The 24,525-nt window shown below is 35.7% G+C and overlaps 3 protein-coding genes across 5 annotated transcripts in view; 1 reads left to right on the top strand and 2 right to left on the bottom strand.

The window, feature by feature from the left end:
* Positions 1-256: 256 nt before the first annotated feature.
* asb14a (ankyrin repeat and SOCS box containing 14a) lies at positions 257-17,271 on the bottom strand. Of its 2 annotated transcripts, none has more exons than XM_079597799.1 (12): positions 17,109-17,271; positions 12,355-12,465; positions 10,816-10,909; positions 9,863-10,013; positions 9,712-9,764; positions 8,112-8,243; positions 7,852-8,010; positions 6,770-7,015; positions 5,427-5,598; positions 3,244-3,787; positions 2,135-2,288; positions 257-1,097 (listed from the first exon to the last, which is right to left on the bottom strand). In XM_079597799.1, the coding sequence occupies exons 3-12, from the start codon at positions 10,865-10,867 to the stop codon at positions 919-921; spliced, it is 1,842 nt and encodes a 613-aa protein (XP_079453925.1). In that variant the 5' UTR covers positions 10,868-10,909; positions 12,355-12,465; positions 17,109-17,271; the 3' UTR covers positions 257-918. The 2 variants fall into 2 exon arrangements, with proteins under 2 accessions (XP_079453925.1, XP_079453924.1); XM_079597798.1 differs by having other exon boundaries at positions 10,816-10,990; positions 17,109-17,184.
* Positions 17,272-19,745: 2,474 nt separating this feature from the next.
* Positions 19,746-23,341, bottom strand: rps23 (ribosomal protein S23). Of its 2 annotated transcripts, none has more exons than XM_079598223.1 (5): positions 22,853-23,341; positions 22,579-22,678; positions 21,726-21,885; positions 20,839-20,959; positions 19,746-19,947 (listed from the first exon to the last, which is right to left on the bottom strand). In XM_079598223.1, exons 1-5 carry the CDS (start codon positions 22,853-22,855, stop codon positions 19,801-19,803), a joined length of 531 nt encoding a protein of 176 aa, XP_079454349.1. In that variant the 5' UTR covers positions 22,856-23,341; the 3' UTR covers positions 19,746-19,800. The 2 variants fall into 2 exon arrangements, with proteins under 2 accessions (XP_079454349.1, XP_079454350.1); XM_079598224.1 differs by having other exon boundaries at positions 22,931-22,948.
* A 101-nt stretch (positions 23,342-23,442) lies between these two features.
* Positions 23,443-24,525, top strand: part of atp6ap1la (ATPase H+ transporting accessory protein 1 like a) — a 14,273-nt gene continuing 13,190 nt past the window's right edge. The window contains exon 1 of the mRNA XM_079596750.1: positions 23,443-23,602. Coding sequence (XP_079452876.1) covers positions 23,502-23,602 — 101 coding nt within the window. The 5' untranslated portion in view covers positions 23,443-23,501. The remainder of the gene's footprint in view (positions 23,603-24,525) is intronic.

Genomic DNA, 24,525 nt, shown 5'->3' with positions numbered 1-24,525 from the left:
TTGTTATCTTTTTTATTTTTCGTTTTGTTATATTTTTTAATATTTATTGTTTATTTGAATATTTATATGTTCGTTCACACACACACACACACACACACACACACACACACACACACACACACACACACACACACACACACACACACACACACACACACACACACACACACACACACACACACACACACACACACACACACACACACACACTATAGATTATATATATCAATTTCAATAAAGGAAAAAATGTAAAAAGAACAATTTAATGAGAGTTTATTTTCATATGTTAAAATATATCTTGCATACACACTTTAGCCACCTAAATTTAAAATCTCACTAGATTAAAAAAATAATTTTACACTGGTGTGCTTCTTAAAAAAGAGCAATTATCTTTTGGGAAAGACCACTTTCCGTCATAAAAGATGCATAGGTGGCTACCATTTTTTTATTATTAATTTAAACAATTTATTGAGTAGTTCTACACTCTAAAAAATGCTGGGTTGTTTCAACCCAATTTTGGGTAAAATATGGACAAACCCAGCCGTTAGGTTAATTTTTACATTACATTTTTAACCCAACATTTGGGTTTGTCCATATTTTACCCAAAATTGTGTTGAAACAACCCAGCATTTTTTTAGAGTGTATACATATTCATTAACATTAAGACTTTGTTTGTTTTACACTCTAAAAAATGCTGGGTTGTTTTAACCCAAATGTGGGTCAAATATGGACAAACCCAACCGTTGGGTTAAAAAATGTCATTTAAAAACGGCTGGGTTTGTCCATATTTGACCCACATTTGGGTTAAAACAACCCAGCATTTTTTTAGAGTGTGTATTTAAAGAATGTATGTTCTAAAAAAACACGTTAAGAGTGTCCATCATAGTTGATAATTGAGTAATTCTGTGTTCTGTGTTCTCATTTGCGTTGCGTTTGGCAGGTCTGACTGTAGAGATCGTATTCTCTGTAGAGGATGTATTGCTTCAGTCGCTCCGGCAATGGAAGGAAACTCATGAAAACTGGAGCTCTCAGACGCAGTCGACCCAAACAAGCTCTGATCTTCAGCCGGGAGAGATGCTGCAGGCCGCGCACGTTCTCTGTCACACACACATGAATATGAAACATGAATATGAAAACATCACGTGACGTGAGCAGAGAAAAATCATGAGTCTAAAGAAAAAGGTTCATATATTCTGTATTTGGAAAATTAAGCTTATTTTAAAACACATTCTTTTTTTTGCATAGACATTTTCATTTTCATTTTCAATTGTGATTCTCATTTTAAAGTAATTTAAAGTAATTTTTTAACTTCATTACCGTATTTAAAAAAAAGAGTAAATCAGCAATGAAAATGAAATGCAACAATGAAAATATACAATATACAAACAAGTATTCACTGTAACAATTTACAATAGTAGTATAATATAACGAATATCTATTATTTTTAATATAAATTGTTATTGTACAAACCTTGAATTTAGCTGTAATTTTTTATTTTAAAATATATTATTATTTAAAATAAACAGTAAAAAATATATTCAATACACAATATATACAAATACAATAATAATGTTGAAAAATGTACAGTAGTAATATCAATAATATATATTATTATTATTATGCAAGGTATAATATAATGAATATCTATTATTATTATTAGTAAATAAATTGCTATTGTACAAACCTTGAATTTCCATCAGCAGTAAAAAACATACAATACAATACAAATTTGATATATAAATAATTAAATAAATGTGTGTGTGATATAATTAGAAAATTTGCATTGTATGTTTTTACTACTGATTTACACACAAAAAAAGTGTGTATATATGTATAAAAAATATAAAAAATAAAAAAACTTTTTATATATATATACAGATAGGCTATATACAGGTGAAACTCGAAAAAAATTAATATCGTGCTAAAGTTAATTTATCATCAAAATTATAATAAATGAAGGCTTGAAATATCTCACTTCGCATGTAATGAGTCTATATAATATATTACTTTCACCTTTTAAGTTGAATTACTGAAATAAATGAACTTTTGCACGATATTCTAATTTTTCCAGTTTCACCTGTAGATATATAGAGAGAATATATTATTATTATTATCATTAATATCATGTACAAACCTTGAATTTTGCATATTTCCGCCCACTGTTTTTGCTCCATGAGCAAAGCCTTCAGTTTGGAGCAAACGGTCACGTGATCTACGTAGTCCAGCATGATGCGGACCAGGTGTCCTGAGAGACCCTTCAGCCACGCGACCGATATGAACTCACAGAACTACAGCGACAGGAAAAGAGGATTCAAAACACACACAAAACATTAAAGGATTAGTTCACTTTAAAAAAAACTTTTGCTGATAATTTACTCACCCGATGTCATCCAAGATGTCCATGTCTTTCTTTCTTCAGTCGAAAAGAAATTAAGGTTTTTGATGAACACATTTCTCCATATAATGGACGTCAATGGGCCCCAAACGGTTCAAGGTCCAGATGACAGTGTCAGCGCCGCTTCAACGGGCTTTAAACGACACCAGACGATGAATACGGGTCTTATCTAGCGAAACCATCGTCATTTCAAAAATAAATAAAAAAGTTTAAGTTTTATAAGCACAAACGCTCGCCTTGCTCTGTTCTGTGATGCGCGTTCGTGACGTCACGTAATACGCGATTACGTTGAAAAGGTCACGCTTATAGCATGAAAACTCATAAAAAAATCTCATCTTCTCCTCTATAAAGTTCAAAATCGTCCGACATCGTTGTTTTACCTTTTAACTTCCTTTTCTTGTAAACGGCGTTTGACTTTGTTTGCCCGTTCAACTTGTAAACACTGACTCGGTGAAGCGTGACCTTTTCAACGTAATTGCGTATTACGTGACGTCACGAACGCGCATCACAGAACAGAGCAAGGCGAGCGCTTGTGCTTATAAAACGTAAACTTTTTTATTTATGTTTGAAATGACGATGGTTTCGCTAGATAAGACCCGTATTCATCGTCTGGTGTCGTTTAAAGCCCGTTGAAGCGGCGCTGACACTGTCATCTGGACCTTGACCCGTTTGGGGCCCATTGACGTCCATTATATGGAGAAATGTGTTCATCAAAAACCTTCATTTCTTTTCGACTGAAGAAAGAAAGACATGTACATCTTGGATGACATCGGGGTGAGTGAATTATCAGCAAAAGTTTTTTTTAAAGTGAACTAATCCTTTAAATCAAACTCTATGAAATCAATCACCAGGGTGTCTTTAATGACGGTATCACTCCAGCCCACATAACCAATCGGCACATGGGATCCCTCCCCATACGAACAGTCGAAGCATCTCTCCACAGCGTAACCATAGTTACACAGCATCCGCAGCACCACCTCGTCCTTTAGAGCGTATTGTAAGGCCGAGGGAAAGTGCGTGGTGTTCACACTGCAGAAGTAGTTCACGTTGGCTCCGTATCGAAGTAACGTGTTGATAAGCTCGTGGTTTCCCAGACGCAGCGCCACCTGGAGGCACTTGACGGGGTCCTGGTTGGGCATCGCTCCGGCCTCCAGTAAAACTCTGGCGGATGCGATGTCGTCGTTGGATACGGCGAAGTAAAGCGCAGACTGCCGTTTATCATCATAGTTACGCCGAACCCATGGATGGAGCATGAAGTTGGGGTCGTAACCAGCGGCGAGCAGCATCTCCAGACAGTGTGTGTGTCCTCCAGACGCTGCTGAATGAAGAGGACTGATCCCACTGTCACACACTGCGTCCAGCGTCGTGATGGGCATCAGGAGAGCCAGAGCCCTGCACACACGAGTCAAGTCACGGTCATTTACAGGTCAAACTAATATATTATATAGACTCACTGCATGCAAAGTGAGATATTTCAAGCCTTTATTTGTTATAATTGTGATGATTATGGCTTATGAAAACCACAAATTCAAAATTAGAATTTTGTGAAAAGGTTTTCATAAGCTGTAATCATCAAAATTATAACAAATAAAGGCTTGAAATATCTCACTTTGCATGTAATGAGTCTATATAATATATTAGTTTCACATGACGCTTTATACGATACAGATTTCCACAGTGGTGTATCGGGTGACCGAGCTTTTCCAGTTTTGGCTCCTAAGTTGAGGAACAGTCTTATTATTTAAAGAGGTGGTTGATTATGATTTGACTTTTCTAACTGTAGTTAGTGTGTAATGTTGCTGTTTGATCATAAACAACATCTGCAAAGTTACAACGCTCAAAGTTCAGAGCAAACGGAGATATTTGCTTTTTAAGAACTACAACAAACGACTGGTAGAGACTACACGACATTCCTCCCGTTAGTGACATCACCAACCCTAGAATTTACATAAACCCCGCCCCCTGAACACGATTTATAGATTATCATGACAGAATATGCAAATCAATGACTAGAAGATAACTACACATAAGCTTCATAGATTCATCAACAAACCGTTCAGAAATGTCCTGTTCTTCTACATGTTGTCACTTCTTCTTGAGTCTCTCCATCATTGTCTGACTTCGGTTTCAACATAAAAGGCTAAAAGTTTTTGAAATTTTCAGTGCATGTGTGTGTGTGTGTGTGTGTGTGTGAGTGAGGTAAAAAGACACAAGCTCTTGTAGCTCCGCCCCCTGTGCCGGAAGCAGCAGCTCATTTGCATTTAAAGGGACAGACACAAAACGGTGTGTTTGTGACGATTTTAACATGCTATATAAAAATATCTGTGGCGTATTTTGAGCTAAAACTTCACACACACACTCTGGGGACATCAGAGACTTAGTGAAAAGGGCATTACACCACCCCTTTAAAAATAAAAATTAAGTCTCAGTTGAAAACGTATCTTTTTAACTTAGCTTTTAAATAAGGGTATTCTGTACATTGTAGTAATACATCATTTTTATTTAGTTTTCTTTCTCTCTACACCGATCTTACTATACAGTTGTGTGAGATGCCTTCAGGCTCGGTAAATGTTTTTATATAGCCTATGTATGTTTTATTGTTTTTAGTTATAACTGTGAAGCACTTTGGGCAGCAACGTTGCTATTAAATGTGCTATATAAATAAATAAAAGTTGATAAACAAGAAAATAGGCGAATCAAACACAAATTCTTCACAAAAACTTTAAATTCAAAGAATGTATCACAGTTTCCACAAAAAAATCTGAAGTAGCAAAAGTAGTTTTTAGCATTGATACCATAATCAGAAATGTCATATAAGAATGTAAATGTATACCTTGAAATGCAATGCATAATGCATAAATGTATGTCTGCCAAATGCATAAATGTAAATGCATGATTTCTGAAGGATCATGTATTATCAGCTCATACTGTACTCCACCAAGCAAAAGTCTAGGGTTTAGTTTACCAAAGAAATCGAAGGCTTCGTCACATTCCCTGTCACAGAAGACTGTGTCGTGTGATTGACACTAACTTGACGTGTCCACGGTGGGCCAGTCTGTGGATGGGAAGGTGTCCGGTGTGTTTGGGGATGTTCGCATCCGCCCCGTACTCCAGCAGTAATGATATGACATCCGGGTTTCCAGAAGCACACGCCTCGAACAGGATCGTGGCGCTATCCTGAGCCTGAGACTCGACATCAGCGCCTGAACACCAACAGAAGCTTAAATTATTCATGTGTGTGCATGTTTGGATTCTGCCGGGTGAGGAGAAAATGTGCATTGTTAAAAGTTACGCTTTTGCTTTAAAATACAGCTTTCATTGAATTTGAAAGTGCAACAACATTTTAACACAATTTTTTTTTTTTTTTTACCATATTATGGAAATAAAACACAGTTTTATATATTTTTAGGAAAGACACTACAACCAAAAAAAAAAACATTGTTTTTTCATGCACTGGCCAATTTTGAGATTTTGCTTCCATTACATGTCTTCTGTTTTTTTTCCAGACTAGTGGAAAGAAAACATCCAAAATACACATTTAAGTTTACTTATTATTAATTACATTCACATCATGTGTGAAATAAAATGTCTTAATTTTAGTAAAGTTTTAGTAAAAAAAAAAAAAAAAAAATCAAGTTAAACTAAATAAAAATGAGGAATGTTGCAACTTGGTGAAATAAAAAAAGTTTACATTTTTTATATTTTGTCAGTTAACATTTATTAGTAAATGCCACACATTGCTTTTCAAACCGCAGATACAGAGTCCTAGTTATTCTAGTATGATTAAGACACTATTATAGTTTTTATTAATATTCTGAATTACTTTTATTTTTAGATTTTCCAGATTCGTTTTAATTGTAGTTAAAGTTTTAGTAATAATGTCGTTTTTATTATTTTTATTATTTTTTATGTCAATACAGTTTTTATTATTTTCAGTTTTAGTTATTTTAGTTAACTTTTATTTTGATTATTTTAGTGAACCCTGACCTCTGACCTATAATAACCCTGACCTCTGAACACTAATAACCTCTGAACTCTAATAACCCCTGACCTCTGAACCCCTGACCTATAAAAACCCCTGAACTCTAATAACCCCTGACCTCTGACCTCCAATAACCACTGACCACTAATATCCCCTGACCTCTGAACTCAAATAACCCCTGACCTCTGAACTCTAATAACCCCTGACCTCTAATCACTAATAACCCCTGACCTCTGAACTCTAATAACCCCTGACCTCTGAACTCAAATAACCCCTGACCTCTGAACTCTAATAACCCCTGACCGCTGAACTCAAATAACCCCTGACCTCTGAACTCTAATAACCCCTGACCTCTAATAACCCCTGACCTCTGAACTCTAATAACCCCTGACCTCTCCGGAGAAGCGTCCGCGTGATCTCCAGGTGTCCCGCCTGCGCAGCTAGTGCTAGCGGGGTCAGGCCGTAGGAGCTTCTGGGGTCCGGATGAGCTCCGTTCTTCAGCAGCAGATCCACGCAGTCGTCCAGGCCCAGTCGAGCCGCTTCGTGCAGGGCAGTCCTGCGGTGCGCCCCCTGCTGGTCAACTCTCGCGCTGAAGCTCAGCAGAAGCTTCGTCATGTCGTACTGCTTATTTCTTATAGCTGTGGGAATAAAAACACTTGGTCAAGAAAAATAAAAACTTGACTTTATTTTCTTAACAACCGCTTTTGTGATGCACAAGCACTGGCGGATCCGTGACGCGATCGCAATGCAAAGAAATGAACCGAACTCAGCAGCATGCTGTCAGTTTTTCTTTCGTTTTATTAATCTATTAATTGTTCAAATAGCCATATTTTGCATGTTTCTTTTATATAGGCCTATAAATTGAAAAAAAATTGTTGTTTTTTTATTTAATTATATTTTCCTTAAATCATCCTGGCGACCCATTTTTTAGGGGTCGCGACCCAGGGTTTTCATCAATCATCAATCCCGCTACCAAAACGCGTTTTTGTCTTTATTTTTTTTTACATTTTGTACTTTTTTTATTGTGAAAATGTAATTTGGTGTTTGTTATGTATGCATTTGTTGTGATTTGGCTGTTACCTTGGCCAGGTCTCTCTTGTAAAAGAGATTTTGAATCTCAATGGGACCTCCTGGTTAAATAAAGGTATAATAATTACCCTGATTCACTATGATAAGCCTATTATAAGTGTTTATATTTGCCAATTGGCAATTCCATAAGCCAATTCCAGCCGGAATGGTTTTGGTAGCAAATCTACAAAATATCTTCATGGAACATGATCTTAATATCCTAATGATTTTTGGCATAAAAGAAAAATGGATAATTTTGACCCATACAATGTATAGTTGGCTATTGCCACAGATATACCCGTGTGACATGTGACTGGTTTTGTGATCCAGGGTCACATATATATATATATATATCCCAAACTCTGCCTGTCGTGTAACTCCAGATGAAGAATGATGTTTCTCTGACCCACGACGAGAGGCGAGTCCTCCTCCTGGTCCAGGCTGTCTGCACCGCTGCCGTTGTCCAGCAAGAAACAAGCGTTGTCCAAAAGACCCTTTTCCACAGATAAGAAGAGAGCGGTCTTCCCCCGCCGAGTCTTTCTGTGCTTCGCGTCCTCAGGAGAGGCTGTTGAAGAGAAATCACAGTTACTCCTGTCCTGAGATCATGAGGAAAACACATGAGAACAACAATATCGATTCAAAACAATGTGCATCTTCACGACAAACCCGTAAATGTGATCTGAAGGATGTTCTGGTTGTTCTGTGTGGCGGCCTCGTGTAAAGGCACGAAACCCGTGTTGTCCTCTTCAGAGAAAGCCTTCTGATGGACAGACAGCTTCCGGAGAGTGTTTTCATCTCCTGATAACCCATCGAGAGAAAGACATTAGCAAACAGTGACCCTGAATCACAAACCCAGTCTGGAGTCGCACGGGTATATCTGTGGCTATAGCCAACTATACATTGTATGGGTCAAAATTTGAAATTTTTCTTTTATGCCAAAAATAATGAGGATATTAAGTAAAGATCATGATCCATGAAGATATTTAGTAAATTTCCTACCGTAAATATATAAAACATGTATTTTTGTGAGTGAATGCAGCACAATCGTGAACATAAATGCACAACTTTAAAGGAGATTTTCTCAATGTTTAGATTTTTTAGCTCCTTCAGATTCCAGATTTACAATAGTTGTATCTCGGCCAAATATTGTCCTATCATAACACACTATACATCAATGGAACGCTTATGTATTCAGCTTTCATATGATATATACATCTCAATTTCAAAAATTGACTGGTTTTGTGGTCCAGGGTCACTTATTAGTGAACTTCATGGCTACTACTAGACTAGCACCGCACCAACATGAACTACCATAAACCTACATTACATTTACTGTTTAAATGTGATTATAATAATAATAACTCATGAAACCTGACATGAAGATAGATGTCAAGGTCATATATCACTCATAAATAGACTAACAAACAAATAAATGATACATAATATTTATGAAAATATTATATTTAAAGCCTAGGACCATTTTGGAATATTAAGGTTAATATAGTTTTGCCTAATTGATATTATGATTTACAATTAAGTACATCTCTCCAAAAAAACAACAACTCATTAATGTAATGATAGTATTTGTTGTACTGCTTTGATTTCATCTGATTTAAATTAAATAAGTATTCCATTATTTTTATATAATGCAAAACAAATGTCTTATTTGTTCTGCATTACATAAAAATACAACAAAAATAGCAATAATAACAGTATACAGTAAGTATAAAATAAGTATAATAGGGTATTATACTTATTTTATACTTATAAGTATAATATATTATTATAGTATAATAATAATATTTGCATCACAATACAAAAAATCTTAATGCTTTCTTTATTTTAAGTCTGGTTTTACTTATATAGTTTTAAGAAATGTATTTATTTTATTTAAATCAAATCTAATTTACTTTAATCCTTTTTTGATTATTTTTTTTTTATTATTATTATTTGCATTTATGAGTTTTTATATATATATATATATATATATATATATATATATATATATAAATGTATCAAATTTTTTAGATTCATTGTTTAGATTCGATTTTTTATCTATTGATTTATTAATTATTTATTAAAATATTTATTTTACTAAAGTACAATTAAATTTTATTTGGCATGAAAACACTGTTACAATCTCCAAAAAAATTTAATTGCCCTTATTTATATAGTATACAATTTCCTTTTTCTTCTTTTTTCTTTTTCTTTTGATTCTGGTGTGAACATAACCTGGATATGTAATTGTGTGATCACCCGTTCATACCATGCTTTATTGCATTGAAAATCTTCTCTCTCTCGGGGCTGATCTGAATAATCCTGCAGACAGAAATACAGCATATCTCATTCCAGTGTCAGTCAGCAACATCAGTGAATCTGAAAGTGTGTGTGACCTGCAGACGTCACCAGACACACACTTCCTCAGCTCGCTTTGCTTGTGTCGCTGCCGGAGACTTTGTTCGATCATGAGCTGAGTCGCAGAATCATCGTCAGAAATCCCTCCGGATGTGTCAAAATCCATGACCCTGTGTTTGTGGACGTTGATGAGGCAGAAGCTGGTACAGAAAACTGATGAACACACACTGAAAACTGTAAATAACACCACGTGCCAGTCTAAAACTGAACATGAGCAAATCAATGTGATGTTTAAATGCTTTAAGGCATGTTAAAGGGGGGGTATAATACCCTTTTCACAAGATGTAAAATAAGTCTCTGATGTCCCCAGAGTGTGTGTGTGAAGTTTTAGCTCAAAATACCCCACAGATATTTTTATATATCATGTTAAAATTGTCACTTTTTGAGGGTGAGCAAAAACACACCGTTTTGTGTCTGTCCCTTTAAATGCAAATGAGCTGCTGCTCCCGGCACAGGGGGCGGAGCTACAAGAGCTCGTGTCCTTTTACCTCACACACACATGCACTGGAAATTTCTAAAACTTTTAACCTTTTATGTTCAAACCGGAGTCAGACAGTAGCCGCGTTTCCATTACCGTTCAAATTGCGCAAATTGAAATTGCGAATTGAAAATACGGCCAATGGAAACACGTCAATTTCGCAAAAACTCCCATTTATCGCAAAAAAGTTTTCGCAAAAATCAATAATTCTTTTAATAATTTATAAAAATAATTTTTTTTAAACCTGCTTTGGAGGATGGTCCGCACACACACACACTTTCAGCCGGTAAGTAACTTTGCAGATGTAGTTTATGACCAAACAGCAACATTACACACTAACTACATTTAGAAAAGTCAAATCATAATCAACCACCCCTTTAAAGTCTGTCAATATCATGACTATAGGCACAATAATCATAAGCAGTGTGTGTAAAAGTAAACACATGCAGACCGCTTCAGATGTCATGTTCACGGTACCTGTTTCTGCAGCCAGTGTTGTTGTCTGGTCCTCTGGGTTTGTGGGTCGCATCGACTGCAGAGGTTATGTAGGTCAGAGTTCTTCTATAAATACCTGATCATGCGACACAGACACTTTACTTTTCAATCTTCTCAATCCCACAAATATGATCATCCTCATGCAAGGGCAACATCCCTAAAATTCAAAAGGCGGATATATTGTCATGTATAAAACCCCAATTAATACTGTGAAAATTTTATATTATTTTTTTTCTATTATTTTACATCATTGCATTTTTCTACTCACTGTATGTATTTTATTTATCAAATTATTTGAATCAAATGTTTTCATTTATTATTTATAAAAATCAAATAATTCTTTTTTTTTTAAGTTTTTTTTATTTTAATCAATTTATTTACTTAGTTTAATCTTAATGAGTTTTTTAATTACATTTTTACACTGCTTATTTAAATTGAGTTTTAATTATTTACATATAATTTTTTTTATATATATATATATACATTTTATTAAAATGTATTCATTTAAATACATTTTATTTTAATAAAAAAATATTTGAATCTAAATTATTTAGTTAGTTTAATCTTATTTTATTCCTTTTTTTAATATATTTTTATTTATGTAGTTATTTATTTGAATCAAATGTTTTAATTTAAATCACCTTTTTTTTTTTTTTTTTTTATAATCAATAATTCTTTTAATAATTTATAAAAATATATTTTTTTTAAACCTGCTTTGGAGATTGGTCCACACACACACACACTTTCAGCCGGTCATTCTGCAACATTAAATGCACCATGGCACCATTGTTTTCATGGCATCATTATTGCTGCTTTATGCTTATTGTGGGCTGTTGTGAGGGAATAATAATTACATAATGCGTCTGAACACTAGATGGCGACGTTTATTATAATTGCACAGATTCAGATTCCATCTCAGAATAAAACATTAGAATACTGCATAACATATTTTTAAAAATAAAAGTTATGCAACATCAAACATTTCACACTTATCACATGAATTAATTCAGTGACTGAAGATCAGATAAAATCTTTACATCTAAATTTGTGTCATATTTTTATTTTTGACTCCCCAATCAAACAAGTTGACTCATGTTAGAGATATATATATATATATATATATATATATATATATATATATATATGAAAGCGTACTCAATATGCATTATTATATAACAACTTTTAAAAGCCCAATCAAACAAAATAAGAAAGATTAAATTGGTTAAAAAAAATCCCTTTTGAGCTGCACCAGCAAACCAACAATGCAAACAAACGTGCATGGAAATTAATTTCAGTTTCCATCAAATAATCATAGATCATAATCTCTCCCAAGGTACTTTAGTTTGAGAACAGCAACACACTGATGTTGCATGTGCCAGTCAGACATAAAACACACATCTGGTGGGTCAAGAGCAGTCAGGTTCAGTCTGCAGCCGACGCAATAATGTCCTCGGCTGATTCTAGGCCAGGACAGGCTTGACACCAATCTGACAAAACATATTTCATCACTTCATATCTCACCTTATGTGTTCCTGTCCTAATCTGCCCAGAATCCTCTTATATTGCACTATTTCATTCGTCTTTTTGGAAGGGGGTTTGTCTCGGCCTATTGAAGAGGATCTTGTGTCATGTCTGCAAAGAACACAAAGCATCAGAATCGTGTGCAATACTTTAAGCCATTTTTTTGTTTTGTTAAGCATGCATCTGCTAATAACTTGCATATAATGTTTTGAAAGCGCCTCCATTAGTGCATCTCACCGATTTATCGATATGAAAACGTGTGAATGTTCAGTGAAGGCTTTAATGGAAGAAATGGATTGGTGTGTTTAAAACCAGCACTCAGAGATCGACAAACCTGCACTCGTTCAGTTCATCAATGACAAACACACACTCTTCAACATGAGCAACCACACACTCTTCAACATGAACAACCACACACTCTTCAACATGAACAACCACACACTCTTCAACATGAACAAACACACACTCTTCAACATGAACAAACACACACTCTTCAACATGGACAACCACACACTCTTCTACATGAACAACCACACACTCTTCAACATGAACAACCACACACTCTTCAACATGAACAAACACACACTCTTCAACATGGACAACCACACACTCTTCAACATGAACAACCACACACTCTTCAACATGAACAACCACACACTCTTCAACATGAACAACCACACACTCTTCAACATGAACAACCACACACTCTTCAACATGAACAACCACACACTCTTCAACATGAACAACCACACACTCTTCAACATGAGCAACCACACACTCTTCAACATGAGCAACCACACACTCTTCAACATGAGCTGCACGTGTCCAGAAATAAGCCTGGGTCACTTCTTTTTATGCACGTTTGGCCTGATTAATTTAGTATTTTTATCCAATTTTATGTAGAATTATATTACTAAATTATATTGATAAGATTAGCAGCTGTAAATTAAATAGGAAAACTAATCTAAAGGCTAAATACATAATAATAATAGTAAAATAGTCTTTTCCTTTGACAGATTTCCAAACAGTTTGCTTATCACTTTACATTGCATGTTTCATTTTGCAAGATATTATCTAAAAAATTTATTATTATTTTGTATTTTTAATGCGATTTTATGTAAAAATGTTTTGATAAAATAAAATAAGAGACTATTTTTTTTTTTTTAATTTTAATAAAGCAAGCTGTAAACTGTATATGAAAGACAGATTAAACAAAAACAAAATATGAAATAAAATGTTTGGAGTTGATTTCTTAACTTGCTAATCTCTTTGTGTTGCATGTTCAGTGAGTTATCTCAGAAGTTAATAGGATTATTTTGCATTTTTAATCCAATTTTATATTTAAAAAAGTTTTGATCAAATAAAATAAGATTAAATAGTTAAAAATTAAAACAGCTGAACTAAACTGAACAATAAAATGAATATTTTCCTTTCACCGAACAGCTTTGCTCATCTCTTCATGTTTAATTAAGCAAGATATGATCTCAAAAATAAATTAATTTGCATTTTTAATCCAATTGTATGTACAAAATGTTTTGATGAAATAAAATATAGGAGCGATCAAACAAAAAAATATTTTCCTTTCACTGATTTCTTGACAGCTAATCTCATGCGTTGCATGTTCAGTGAGTTATCTCAGAAGTAAATCTGATTAATTTGCCTTTTTAATCAACATTTTCTTCTTGATAAAATAAGAAATAGATTAAATAGTTAAAATTGCACCAGCTGTAAACTATAGCTATATGAAAGACAAAGTCTTTTCCTTTCACTATTTCTAAGCAGCTTGCTAACCGTCTCTTGCACAGCCAAACTCAAAGCTAAACACAGTAATAATGATTTCCAACTGTAGATCTGTGCAAGCATCAGTCGTCTGCTCTGCAAAGCCTTCGGTTACATTAACACCACCTGCAGAGAGAGATTGAGCAAACACAACGCGACACACACACAACCACTGCAGCAGAAACACAGCAGACTGCTTTACACACACTCTAAAAAATGCTGGGTTGTTTCGACCCAATTTTGGGTCAAATTTGGACAAAACCAAACGTTGGGTTAAAAATGTAACTAAAAAATGTAACCCAACAGCTGAGTTTGTCCATATTTGACCCAAAATTGGGTTGAAACAACCCAGCATTTTTTGGAGTGCAGGTTATCAAGTATCGCTACTGCACAGGGTTCGTGATCAGACGAGTCACGCCATTTGCACAGATATTAGAGATAACTTAAATATGCAGCTATTATTTTTCCAAGCCTGACAACTGATAAAATGGGTGTAAAAGGCGTAAGCTTACACTCTAAAAAATGCTGGGTTGTTTCAACCCAATTTTGGGTCAAATACAGACAAATCCATCCGTTGGGTTACATTTTTTTAATTAAATTTTTAACCCAACATTTGGATTTGTCTATATTTGACCCAAAATTGGGTTGAAACAACCCAGCATTTTTTAGAGTGTACATTGAGACTGATCTGTGTGTAGAGATCAGAATATAAGGTGTAACTCAAATTTTTTTAATTTCATGCAAAAAGTTCATTTATTTCAGTAATTCAACTTAAAACTTTTCTCTCACTTTAGCTGATGCTGAAACCTTCATTCATGCATTAATCACATCACGCCTGGACTATTGCACACTCTAAAAAATGCTGGGTTGTTTTAACCCAATTTTGGGTCAAATATGGACAAACCCAGCCATTGGGTTCAATTTTAAATTGCATTTTTGATCCAACGTTTGGGTTTGTCCATATTTGACCCAACATTGGGTTAAAACAACCCAGCATTTTTTAGAGTGCAATGCCTTATTTCTTGGTCTTCCCAAAAAACGTCTCTCCTCCACCAGGCGTCCTCCACACACTCCTCTGCTTCACGACCTTCACTGGCTATACCTGTGGCATCACGTGTCCACTTTAAGGTATTGCTTCTAACGTTCAAAGCATTAAATGGTCTTGCTCCCCAATATCTGTCTGGCCTACTCTACCCTTACCACCCTTACCACCGTCCCTTAGAGCTGAACTTGGTTTATTGTCCATCCCTCGTTTCCGGTTGTTGTTACTGTAAATGTAAATGTCCACTCTAAAAAATGCTGGGTTGTTTTAACCCAATTTTGGGTCAAATATGGACAAACCCAGCCATTGGGTCAAATTTTTAAATTGCATTTTTGATCCAACGTTTGGGTTTGTCCATATTTGACCCAAAATTGGGTTAAAACAACCCAGCATTTTTTAGAGTGTATTTTCTGTATGCCCTTCTCGGGACGGACATTGCAAATTAGCCTTGGCTACAAATGTTGTAGTGTGGTACATGTTTATTGTTCGCACGTGTCCCTAAATAAAAATTAAATTAAATTAAAAATTACAGTAGGTGGAAGGTCATTTAGTATTAATGCTCCTCAATTATGGACACTACGCAATACCTCATCTGTGGCTACTTTCAAGACCCAGTTAAAAACATGGTATCTATAACATGCATTTTGGATAATGTGACTATATGTATCCTATGTGACTGTGTGGGTGTCTAAATGTATTGTAATGTACAATGTAAAGCGACCTTGAGCTATAGGCGCTATATAAATAAAAGGTGAAACTAATATATTATATAGACTCATTACATGCAAAGTGAGATATTTCAAGCCTTTATTTGTAATAATTTGGATGATTATGGCTTACAGCTTATGAAACCCCAAAAATATTGTGAAAAGGTTTTCATAAGCTGTAAGCCATAATCATCCAAATTATTACAAATAAAGGCTTGAAATATCTCACTTTGCATGTAATGAGTCTATATAATATATTAGTTTCACCTTTTAAGTTGAATTACTGAAATAAATGAACTTTTGCACCATATTCTAATTTTTTGAGGCCGTGTGGAATGAAATCTCTGATTATCTTAAAATCAAATGTGCTCTGATATACAGTCGGGTTGCATATGCAGTCAGTCAGAAAATCAATGTTATTGGTGTAGTGCAGACGAGCGGGCCGTTCCAGTTTTACACCCATGTGCACTTGGATGGGTAATGTTCCAGAAACAGTAACAGCTGCTGCAGAAACCAGAGCTGAAGAGATGAAATACGGCTCAGATGGGCAAAAACCAGACCTTAATGTGTCCTGAACACCAGCCAGATCTGTCTCACGGCACTGCGAGGAGATTACACGGTGTTTAAAGGGATGGTTGATTATGATTTCACTTTTCTAGCTTTAGTTAGTGTGTAATGTTTCTGTTTGATCATAAACAACATCTGCAAAGTTACAACGCTCAGAGTTCAAAGCAAAGGGAGATATTTGCTTTTAAAGAAATCGCTTTTTAAGAACTACAACAGACGGCTGGTAGGAACTACATGACATTCCTCCTGTTAGTGACATCACCAATCCTAAAATTTACATAAACCCCGCCCCCGGAACACGATTTATAGATTATCATGACAGAATATGCTAATCAATGACTAGAAGATAACTACACATAAGCTATACCAGCCTGTTCTCACGTAAATGCATCTCTATAGCACGCAGTGTGTTTATCGTACAATTTTCAAACTCAAAATGAGTTTTTACGTGCATATGATACGCAGTTTTCGCGTGCATTTATTACGCACTTCATTGTGTGTAATACACACACACCGCACACCACTACTAAACTTACCCTAACCAACCCATGCGTATGCACGTAAAAACTAATTTTCGCATATAAATTGCACGATAAACACACTGAGACACATTTGTGTGACCGGGTTGCTATAGGCTACATATAAACTCATCAACTAACCGTTCAGAAATGTCCTGTTCTTCTACATGTTGTCACTTCTTCTTGAGTCTCTCCATCATTGTCTGACTCCGGTTTGAACATAAAAGGCTAAAAGTTGTAGAAATTTTCAGTGCATGTGTGTGTGAGGTAAAAGGACACGTGCTAGTGTAGCTCCGCCCCCTGTGCCGGGAGCAGCAGCTCATTTGCATTTAAAGGGACAGACACAAAACGGTGCGTTTTTGCTCACCCTCAAAAAGTGACAATTTTAACATGATATATAAAAATATCTGTGGGGGTATTTTGAGCTAAAACTTCACACACACACACTCTGGGGACATCACAGACTTATTTTACATCTTGTGAAAAGGGCATTATACCACCCCTTTAATGAACTAATTAATTCCACTAACAACTAATTTGCAAAACATTTTAATTCTTTAGAAATGTACAAGTTATTTATTTTCCAGATCTAGTGTTTATATTGCAACCTCATGGAGAAGCACGTTCAGATTTTTCTCTTCCACATCAAATCCCCACAAACTTTTCAAATATTTAATGCACGATCCAATATGAAATATGAGCACACCTGCCTCCTTTTAGAAATCCGACCAAATACATTACATGAACCAGTGAACATCACTGGGCACCAACAGATGCACTGTGAGTTCACAGAGGAAAAAAACAGCATCAAATGTGTTTTAGTCCCACATGATTTACCAGTTATGAAACTAGTGATGGTCTGGATGTGATTTTGAGGCGAGGAGCCGTCTCGATTCTGGGAACAATCACAGCGGTCACTGCCACGGTCAGTCAGCTTCACATTATGTCGGGTCGAGAGAGAGATTCTGCACATGGGGACAGGAAGGCTTTTCCTAAGAGACTCGTGCACTTTAGTGAAGTGAGAGGCTTTTATTGCACTTTCTTTCTCCAGCACACAAGAGAAGTCAGATGATTGACAGGTCACCAAGATGCAGGATTCCCAAACTTACAAAAAAAAAAAAAAACTTGGACTTCTTAAAAGTCTATATTGATAATTTGACCCTGGATCACAAAACCAGTCACACGTCACACGGGTATATCTGTGGCAATAGCCAACTATACATTATACGGGTCAAAATTGTCCATTTTTCTTTTATGCCAAAAATCATTAGGATATTAAGTAAAGATCATGTTCCATGAAGATATTTAGTAAATTTCCTACCGTAAATATATAAAACATGTATTTTTGTGAGTGAATGCAGCACAATCGTGAACATAAATGCACAACTTTAAAGGAGATTTTCTCAATGTTTACATTTTTTTGCTCCTCAGATTCCAGATTTTCAATAGTTGTATCTCGGCCAAATATTGTCCTATCCTAACAAACCATACACCAATGGAGAGATTATTTATTCAGCTACCAGATGATGTATAAATCTCAATTTCAAAAAAATTAACCCATGTGACTACCGTAGTTTTGTGGTCCAGGGTCACATTATGAGATTTGAAAGCATCTGCTTGAAAAATACTTTTTGTTGTGCAGCATTAACAGACTGAACATAATTACACCAACTTTTTAATCCTGCTTTTCCAGATCTGGATATTAGATGGAATATGACCTTCATAACCCTAACCAACTAATTCACATTGAACTTTAAGACATTTAAAATATAATCTATGAATATTAGGGCTGGACAAAAAAAATGATTTTTCGATTCATCGTTTTTTAAAATGTGGTCGATTCAAAATAGATTTTTTTCCCATATTTATTTATCACCCAAAAGACAGTATTAGTGTTCCTCCAGTTCATAGGCTTGCAGCCTCCAAGTTACAGCGAATGTTAGTTTTCTCTTAAACATAAAATAACCTGATCCTGATTGATCAAGGCATGCGACTGATCTGATTTTCAGCATAAATTTTTTATCTTGCATCAAAATCCTGTCTATTTATTGTATGCATTTGAAGTTGGGTTTTAATGTACCCAAGAGTACCTAAAATAAAAAGAGTTTAATATACAGGTTTGTGGCTTTTAAATTTTTTTTATTAATGAACCACTTGTAAACTTATCTTCACCGTTTTTTAAAAATAAATATAGGATTTGTATTTAAATCTATATTCATTGAGTCGAATGGGGAATTGAAATCGAATTTAGAATCGAGAATCAGTATCGAATTTAGAGTTTGCGAATCGAAATCGAATTGATACCCAGCCCTAAATATTACTCAAGACCATCACTACGATTTCCTTTCAGAATTGGCAATAAAACATTAATGCTTAATGTTGTGAATTTTGATGATTATGGCTTACAGCTTATGAAAACCTTTTCACAATATTCTAATTTTTCAAGTTTCTCCTGTAAATTGAAATGGTCGTCAGACATTTACTGATGGTGACATTGAAGTCACGTGACCGTGACACTAATTCCGCCGATTATATTTAGGCTTCACAATTCATAAAAGTTGTTAATTTGTGAAGATTATCACAATGGACAACACGTATAAGAATCAAACTCCTGCTGGTCTCAGTCAGAGCATATGATCTAGAAATAATCTAAAAGGCAATGGACAAATCTTACTGGACATCTGTTGAGGGCATCACGGTGATGTTAACTTACGTCATCACCGCAGCGCACACTTCTAAACATCTAAACTTCAAAGCATTCTATAAAAGACACAAATGGACAGTTTATGGAACAGAAAAAAATTCCTTTTATTGTGATTTCACCAAGAACAGTTTATGATCTGGGTCTCTCCTTCTTGCCTTTGTACAGCGCCAGAAGAGAAACGTTGGCCACCTTCACCACCTTGAAACGGACACCGGGGATATCACCCACGGCGTGTCCCTTACGACCGAATCCCGCCACCAGAACCTCATCGTTTTCCTGGAACAGAGAAATCATGCGGCTCAGTTTTATTCTCTTAAACTCAAATATAACAAATAATGTCTAGTTGCTAGGGGTGTCACAATATATATCGCAATACAAAAATGTGTATTGTGTTTAGTTCACCCAAAATGAAGGAAAAAATTCCCGTTTTCTACATTAAACTACTATATATAATGTTCAATACAATGTATAATAATGCAATGGGGGAATATTTGTGGGTCCTAATAACACCAAATGTCTTTTTTTGCCAGTAAAACGTGGCCTACATGATTTTAAATATAACTAGTCAGAGTGAAAGCATGTTCGTCTAAAATAATTTATGTCTTTTCAACTTCAGAATCATGAATATTGTTATTCAGGGGTCACCATTTCCTGTGCTTTGGGTTTCCAGAACCAAGTCCAAGCCTATTCATTTACACACACAATGTAATATTACATTTAGCATTTTAATCTTTAAGCTTTTACCATTTGTCTTGGAGTATCGCAAAAATATCGTATCGTGAGTTCAGGATCGTGATACGTATCGAATTGTGACAATTTATTTATGTAAAGAAACAGGGACAGCAGACAATAAACATTAACCTCAAGAGGAGAGATGCATTGTACCAGGTTTTAGCTTAAGAGCTAATTTACACCCGTAGTCCCTGGGCAGGCTGATGTTATAATAAAATACATAACACATCATACATGTGGGTGTCTTAATGAGTTGTGTGTTTGTATGTGCACTTGGATATGTGTTACATGTTCCTTATGTTATATTTCTGTGCTATGAAGGGAAAAAAAGAATGTGTGGAAATGATTATCCCTATGGGACAATAAAGACTATCTATCTATCTATCTATCTATCTATCTATCTATCTATCCATCACATGCATTAATCCAATTTACCTCAATGAAGTTCAAGCAGCCGTCGTTGGGCACGAAAGCTGTGATCTTCTTGCCGTTCTTGATCAGCTGGACCCTGACGCACTTCCTGATGGCAGAGTTGGGCTGCTTGGCTTCAACACCACTGTCATGACGACAAACAAAGTTAACGTCATTTTTTCCTTTGTCATGCCACATATATAATCATTGTCTTGATGAACCAGTGATGCGCGGGTTGATACAAAATGAGCGGTTACGAGTCATCCAAAAATATTTTTAATGATATTCGGGTCACGGTCGGTAGGGTCGTTTGAAATAAAGATGCCAATTAAACCTTTGTAATTTATATAGTACTAGACACAATTTTCTATGAAATACATAGGCCTACACTTTGTTGTCTGAATAACTGGCGCGAAGATGCATGCAGATATGAAAGTGAGAATTTGCCTTTTGAATGTTGAGCGCGTTATTAACTTTTGAATAAAAGCTGACGCGGGACAAAATGCCCGATTTCCCAACACGTTGAACTGAGCAACTGGGGGAGATTTTTGTTGGGAAAGTCCGGGGAGAGACGCACACTTCGATTAGACTGGATAAACACATGCAGCATCTTAATTGTTAAGACAATGAAACGAAGTAAATGAATAAATCAAGCCTTTATTACAATACACTAGGCGATATCATACAGCATTCAGAAAAATGCTGTACTCGCACCCCTAGTTTCTACATCTATGGCCCAATGACACTACTATGAGCATTTACTAGCTACTTTTACAAAATGCGGGTCGGGTGCAATGTTTTCTTTCTTTCTTTTTGCTTGCGGTCCGAGTTGCGGGCGGGTTGAAAATGTCGGTCGGGTGCGGGTTGTTTATACATTGACCCGCGCATCACTGTGATGAACATCGCCTTACACTTTCTCAAGCACGATGCCTTTGGCGTGAGAAGCTCCACCGAAGGGGTTGGCCTTCAGAGCGGTCCCCAAATGAGCCTTCTTGTACTGTTTATCATGCCACTTCTGCTCACGGCGGTGGTTCCGCAGTTTTCTAGCAGTACGCAGTCCACGACACTTGCCTAGAGGAGGAAAAAGAGACAAAGGCATCAGTTTCAAGATGTTCATCTATACCCATAATCCCACTGTTAACATCCATGACATTTGAATCACTTGCAGTAACTTAACCAGGAAATCTTATAGCCTACACCTATAAAATGGATTATAACTAAATAAAACTCACTTAAAATAAATAAATCACCCACATTTAAACTCCAGATTTTGCAGTTCACTTGATGACTGCCAAGAGCTTCAAGATGCTCATTTATAATTTATAATACATAAGACAATTACATATATGGTTGGTTCGGATTCATCGTTTAAGATTCAAAAAGCATGCAAGAAACCTTCTAGCAAGAGGATTCACTGAAACTACTACGTCTTAAATAACCATAAACGTTGCCATAATATTAATGCAGATTTATTTATATAGCGTATATATAAATGCAAATCAAACGGCCGTTTAAACCTGTGAATTATCGTGTTATGAAGATCATCTTAAGAGTGTTTAGTGCATCACTGTATGAACAGCTCATGGCCGCTCCACGATGCCTCCGTTAGAAAACACAAAATAGCTACAAAAACGGCTTCATGGCGATCATCACTACATATAAAGCGATACATGAAGCTCTTACCGACATGTAAACCCAGATAATTATGAGATAATATCAAGTATTACAGCGTTTTGTTAGGTTTTATTGTCGCCTCACACGTACCCATGATCGCGTGCTCTGAGTCCGGACAGGAAAGGCCGATCACGTGACGCGCTGCGCAAATGAGTGCTAGAAGGACCCCACGGGAAGCCAAAGCGAGCGCCTGTACAAAAGGACGTGAAAATCAAGCCTTTTTCTTTTTCATACCTCTATCATTTGAATGACAGAACTGATACTGTAATATATTCATCTGTTTTTTTTGTACAACTATTTAAGTCGAGCTGTTTTATTAAACACCTATCTACTTGATTGTGATTGAAAAAAATGCATAGATTACCATATTCGTGTATTATTACGGCACTCCATAATGCAATGATATAACCTTAATGTAAGTGTCCAAAGATTATGGTATTACCATGGTACTTTTTCTTTCTTTTTAGTGCCAGTACTAGTATTTTTACTGGTTTCTAATTGGTTTTAAGTGCAGGTTGACTGTGTCTATCAAGTGTTATCTATCTGCTTCTTTGTTTGCAATGTAGTTTCTTGTCTAGCTGACTAGAATAGGCCGTTTCTATCATGTAATCTTACACATGCTTCCCATTAAACTGCCCTACAGAACCAGTGGTGTCTGTCACTGTGTGTAATGTAGGTCACACACACATGTAAAATAATGCAGGAACAGACAAGCTTCGACCTTCTACCACAGTTCACAATCAATACCATTGTCTAATGTTCGTTAATTATTCGGCTAATTAGTTAGGTTTATGGATCAGTCGTTAATAGCTCCTGCTGGTTTGTGTATTACTGTGTCAGCAGCGCACGTTCTGTGAAAGGGCGTGGCCGTGTCGCTGGATTGACCCGCCCACTCGGCGCTGATTGGTCGCCACGCATGTCAATCATCAGCTGAGGTTGCGCCTGTTATCCAGCAGATTATGAAGCAGCAGTGAGTGTTCAGCATCATCTCTGGCACTCATCTGGATGTATACATGGCATCAACGTGGCGTCCAATGTCTCTTGCGTTATTTTCCTTTGTTTTCCTGCAGATATCCTCGTCTTATGAGCAGCTGTCTGCCTTTGTGGAAGGAAGGTGAGTGAATTATTTTTTGAAATAGCAAGCCAGAGACGTGGTATTTTATGCATCCCATTGTTACCAGGAGAAACAAAGACTGTATATTGATAATCTTTTATATGCATTTATCAAGCATTTATGTGTCAGGGACAAACTAGTGCTTGCCTCCTTTGTCCACCCTTCATTGTGTCTGCATTGAGACTCAACTGAAGGGCTCTTGCAGTGAAACACAAGAGAAAATCCATCGGCATCAGTTTACAGGGCAAATCCATATTTGCTACTAAAATTGGAGGCAGAGATGTGTGTGTTAGATAAGATGAGAGCCGGTTGGGATGCAGGAATGATCAGGATCACTGAAGGAATGTCAGGAATGTGGAGCATCCTCCTGATCTCATGCTTCTAATGAATGAAATATTAAATATATATATATATTTTTAAATGTCTGATTCATATTAATGTTGGGCTAAACATCACATAAAACATTTGTAGAATCACATTATGTATAATGTATCTATTATATAAATGATCCTGATCCGTGTTTATTATTAATAATTGATCTTTTGATGCATTAATGAATAACATTTTGTATGAATGAGTTTTTTTATTTTGACTTGGTGATAGATAGATAGATAGATAGATAGATAGATAGATAGATAGATAGATAGATAGATAGATAGATAGATAGATAGATAGATAGATAGATGATAGATAGATTATTATATTTTCTTTCTAAGACAGCTGCAGATCAACATAATTTACAACAGACAATATGCCATACAATACACTACAGTTCGCACAATATACTCAAAGTAAACAGTGAAAGTACACTCTAAAAAATGCTGGGTTGTTTTAACCCAATTTTGGGTCAAATATGGACAAACCCAGCCATTGGGTTACATTTTTAAATTGCATTTTTGATCCAACGTTTGGGTTTGTCCATA

This window comes from Phoxinus phoxinus, assembly GCF_949152265.1.
Source record: "Phoxinus phoxinus genome assembly, chromosome: 22".
In the NCBI taxonomy this organism is placed as follows: Eukaryota; Metazoa; Chordata; class Actinopteri; order Cypriniformes; family Leuciscidae; genus Phoxinus; species Phoxinus phoxinus.
Note: the sequence above shows the minus strand (reverse complement) of the source record. Positions and strands in the feature narration are given on the sequence as shown.